Raw genomic sequence first — 5,090 nt, 5'->3', positions numbered from 1 at the left:
AAACCTAGAAGGAGAAAATATCAACACTATGACAAGCTGTTTTAAACAAATCAATAATTCATGCACAGACACTTATTAACTATTATAATGTTTGGAAATGTTCGTTCCTCTAACTAAAACAATGAAGATTGAATCCTTTTTCCTATACAATAATCATAATCTGTACAAACAAAGGAAAAACTGGCCTACCGGTGAAACCTTGTATTGAATTTGAGCTTCTTCCGAGCATACAACACCCACATCCTCCAATTTCATCACTGCCACTTGTCTTTCACCACACATTTAAACCTAATTATATTCTTCGTCAGGAGTTTGATTGTTGCAGGATTCAGTACAACTACTTGAACTTTTGGGCTCCTTGAAATCCTATTCAGCAGGCTGTTCTAATGGCCTTTTGCATACCCTTTTGGCAAAAGGCCTCTTCTGTGATGATGGTGTGGCACTGAAATCATCTTCACCAGAAGAAGATGTGAATTGGGTAGTTGAACTTGGAGGATTCATAAGTTCAGAGGATGATGTATTCTTATAATTGCTTTCTGTTGCTTCAGCCTGCTTCAGTGAGTTATTTACAACATGAGCAGGAAAATTGAGAATAGCCTTAGAGCCCCTCATAGCAAAGGCAGCCTGGTCATAAGCCATGGCTGCTTCTTCAGCAGTATCAAAAGTTCCAAGCCATACACGCATGCCATGCCTGTGGGAATCCCTGATCTCTGCTGCATATTTCCCCCATGGCCTCTTTCTCACCCCTCTGTAATGCTTTTCCATAACTGCTTTCTTCTGCTTCTTCTTGGGGGTTTCCTTTTTCTTTTCACTCTTGTCCTGTGTAATACTTGTGGGTTCCCAGCCTTGACTAAGTGCTTCCTTGAGAAGACCATACAAAACCATGTCCTCAGAATCATTTTCATCCAGAGGTAGTGTGTTCAATTCCTGACAAAGACAACCATCAAGAGCAGAGCTGGATAACTCAGAAAACTTATTTTCAAAACTCTCAGAGCTCTCTAAATCCCCCAAATTCCTAGGAACTACTTTATTGGAATGGTCGAACTCCCAGATATTGCAATTATTGTCGCCTGACATGTATTCCCTTATGCTTAGACTACTATACGTACCCATTGGATTAGTATTCAACCTTTTCTTTACAAAGTTTAGTGCTCGAAGAAGAAAGAGATAAAAATATATATACACACACAAACAAATACCAGTCATGGATAACAAAACCAGCAGCCACCGGTAATCTTCAGCCTCTTGATGTCATCATATGCATGAGTGACGTCACTGTTAAACTTTAGAAATTGCCTCAACCACGACTCCTCGCCCTTTCTTCACAGATAGTGAACAGTCTAGATCTACGAGTCATTTTTAATATAAGAAGTATGTTTTTTGGAAATGGTTAATTTATCTTAGAATGCATCAAGATATCATTATATTATATTATAAATAATTATAATAGATGTTTGGTGCATTTAGTATTATAATAGATTGATTTTCACAATGATTTAATTTCAACATCTGATTGATGCTAGTTTTAGAGATTTCAAAACATTCTATACAAAACCGAGTTAAAAGCTTTGTTTATAAGTAACCTTATAGTTTAAGATTTATAGTTGGTTAAAGTAGTAATGAAAATTGCATAGTAATTTTTTCAGTATAGTAGCAAAACATGGGTGCTGTCCCAAAGATACAATATTTCAAAGGCAGCAAAACAAAACACTAGTAGTAGCACATTAATCACAGACTTCTAGCAATAAGCACATAGCACCAACAATAGTAAACAGACTATATGAGTTCATAGTAACAATCTTAAAAATACTAACTAAACATCTATAATAGCCATAATATAGAGTTTTAATATGTATTTGTTTTGAAGAACTATCTTTAATCTTTAATTATTCAATTATCATTTAGGTTTAGATTTCTTATTTTAGAGTTGAATTAGTTTAGCTAAATTATTATAGAAATAATCTCACATATTTCTAAATTCAAAGTTTGGTTCACATCAATTTTTCCTAAAGTTATTGTTTGTTCCAATTTGAACTATAAAATGATCATTTGCCCCTTTTGAAGTTATACTTAAGAACTAATCCTTATTCATTTGAAAGATATTGAGAGATTGGAAAAATACAAACTAAGATTAAACCCCAAGAAATGTGTCTTTGGAGTAACCTCCAGGAAGCTCCTAGGATTCATTGTATCAAAAAGAGGAATTGTATATGGTGAAAATGGATAACAACAATATTGAAAGACCAAATAGATTCAACCACAAAACCCTAGCCTAACAACAACAAAGATCCACCATAACATATAAGATTACCTAAGACAATGCAAATCAAATGAAATCACAAAGATTATACCATCACATGTCCAATAGGGTTTGGATCTCCATTCTTCCTATCTCCATTGATCTTGCTTGATATATTTGCTCTCAGATTTTATATGTGCACAAGAGCTCAACAAAGAACATAAATGTGGTTGCAAGTAGGATTGCATATGAAAGATCGAATGCTAGGTTGCTTCAATAGAATGCATAGGATGTGTGTAGATTGATTGATTAGTTAGTTAGATTGATTAGGGTTGATAATGAAGGAAGTATCCTCTTATATAGAAGACACTATATGAAATGGAGGGATAAGATTGAGAGGTGTAAAAGATAAATGGTTGGCTATGATTAAAGGGTACGTAAAAGAAATAATAAAATAATGAGAGGGTAGGCAGTGTATGAATTAAGAGATGAATGACATGCATCATGGGTAGAAAAGGCTAATTAATTAATTAAATAAATAAAGATTTATTTAATTAATAGAGGAAGTGGGATCAATTAAATAAATAAGATATTTATTTAATTTAGGAAAAGGGTAATTTAAATAAATAAATGTATTTATTTAAATAAGAAATAAGGCTAGAAGAGGATAAATGAATTAATTAAATAAATAAAGATTTATTTAATTAATAGAAGAATTAGGCTTAGATAGTTAAATAAATAAAAATATTTATTTAATTAGACATGACAATTTTAGGTCTCTACATTTTGCCCCTCTTTGAGACAATGCAGCTTGTCGCATTGTTTCAAAGAAAATAATATGAACTGATACAAAGTTTCCCCAAGATGGAATGATATGCCCCCTCGAGAGATTGGATGGAAATGTTTGAAAAGGTTGCAGACAATCTCTCGATAAGAAAGAACAGGTAGAATAGACTAACTAGATAGGATAGAGTGATAGAGTCACAGGATAAAGAAGACTAACTCGAGAGACTAGGGGTAGGGAAGTCTATAAGATAGACTACTAGGGGAAGACATCCTCATTGTCATCCACACATCCAAGATATCAGAGTGTCGAGAGAGAATAGAGTAGCGGTAGTTAGCAGCGATGGCATTGGTGCATAGATTCGATCGCGTTCACCGATTTCAAAGGCCAACAGATGCAAGAGAGCCGGTAAGTACCGCAAAACCTCCTTGTACTTTGTCACAATAAATGTATATGGTGAAAATGGATAACAACAATATTGAAAGACCAAATAGATTCAACCACAAAACCCTAGCCTAACAACAACAAAGATCCACCATAACATATGAAGATTACCTAAGACAATGCAAATCAAATGAAATCACAAAGATTATACTATCACATGTCCAATAGGGTTTGGATCTTCATTCTTCCTATCTCCACTAATCTTACTTGATATATTTGCTCTTAGATTTTATATGTGCACAAGAGCTCAACAAAGATCAGAAATGTTGCTACAAGTAGGATTGCATATGAAAGATCGAATGCTAGGTTGCTACAATAGAATGCATAGGATGTGTGTAGATTGATTGATTGATTAGTTAGTTAGATTGATTAGGGTTGATAATGAAGAAAGTATCCTCTTATATAGAAGACACTATATGAAATGGAGGGATAAGATTGAGAGGTGTAAAAGATAAATGGTTGGCTATGATTAAAGGGTAGGTAAAAGAAATAATAAAATAATCAAAGGGTAGGTAGTGTATGAATTAAGAGATGAATGACATGTGTCATTGGTAGAAAAGGCTAATGAATTAATTAAATAAATAAAGATTTATTTAATTAATAGAGGAAGTGGGATCAATTAAATAAATAAGATATTTATTTAATTTAGGAAAAGGGTAATTGAAATAAATAAATGTATTTATTTAAATGAGAAATAAGGCTCGAAGAGGATAAATGAATGAATTAAATAAATAAAGATTTATTTAATTAATAGAAGAATTAGGCTCAGATAGTTAAATAAATAAAAATATTTATTTAATTAGACATGACAATTTTAGGTGTCTACAATACTTAAGAACTAATCCTTATTCATTTGAAAGATAATGAGAAATTTTCATGCATGTTCGTATCATCATTACTTGAGAATAGGAAATCATCATTACAAGAACACCTAATCACATTACCATCTAGGCATTTGTGTTTTATTATTAATTATTTATGGTTATTGCCAAAAACATGTTAAAATGCAATTTCTTAGAGATTTGAATGAAAAGAATTCTTGAATGGTTTCCCTAGACACCACTAGTTTTCAAATGCATATTTTAGAAATAAAACTAAAACAAAAAAATATTACATAATGATTTAGTTTAAATATGTCAATTAGATTTCATATTTATAGTTCAAGTTTAGATTTGTTGATTGCTTCCACAATAAAAAAAAGTGAATTAATTTGACAAATAATCACTTTTTAGTTTCCAAATCTTTTGTCCAACAATATCTTCTTCTTTTTTAATGAATTTTCCTACTCACTTTATATTAAAAATAAAAATTGTACAATATTCACACAAAAAGGTAGGATGGTATAATGGAACATCCACAAATTCTAGCAACGAAAAGTCTAGAACAAAGAGAAAAATAATAACATTAAGTAACTATTATTGCATTCTAAAATTATTAGGGCAATATTTACCATTAAGATTAAATCCCCATAAATTAGTAGGGGTAGTTTCATCAGGAGACTCCTAGATAGTGATAGCACATTATTCCTCTCTAGTATCCACGAAAGGTTATTGCAAGAAAAATAGAGAAATAGAAAGTTACAGATAAGGAAATTCATCAGAATTGGACCATATAACCTCCATA

The 5,090-nt window shown here is 31.9% G+C and overlaps 1 protein-coding gene across 1 annotated transcript; it reads right to left on the bottom strand.

The window, feature by feature from the left end:
• Positions 1-366: 366 nt before the first annotated feature.
• On the bottom strand, positions 367-1,113 carry LOC131028508 (pathogenesis-related genes transcriptional activator PTI5-like). Its single transcript, XM_057958789.1, has one exon. The coding sequence runs from the start codon at positions 1,111-1,113 to the stop codon at positions 367-369; it is 747 nt and encodes a 248-aa protein (XP_057814772.1).
• Between the last annotated feature and the right edge of the window lie 3,977 nt (positions 1,114-5,090).

This window comes from Cryptomeria japonica, chromosome 8 (genome assembly GCF_030272615.1).
Source record: "Cryptomeria japonica chromosome 8, Sugi_1.0, whole genome shotgun sequence".
NCBI classification, from domain to species: Eukaryota; Viridiplantae; Streptophyta; class Pinopsida; order Cupressales; family Cupressaceae; genus Cryptomeria; species Cryptomeria japonica.
Note: the sequence above shows the minus strand (reverse complement) of the source record. Positions and strands in the feature narration are given on the sequence as shown.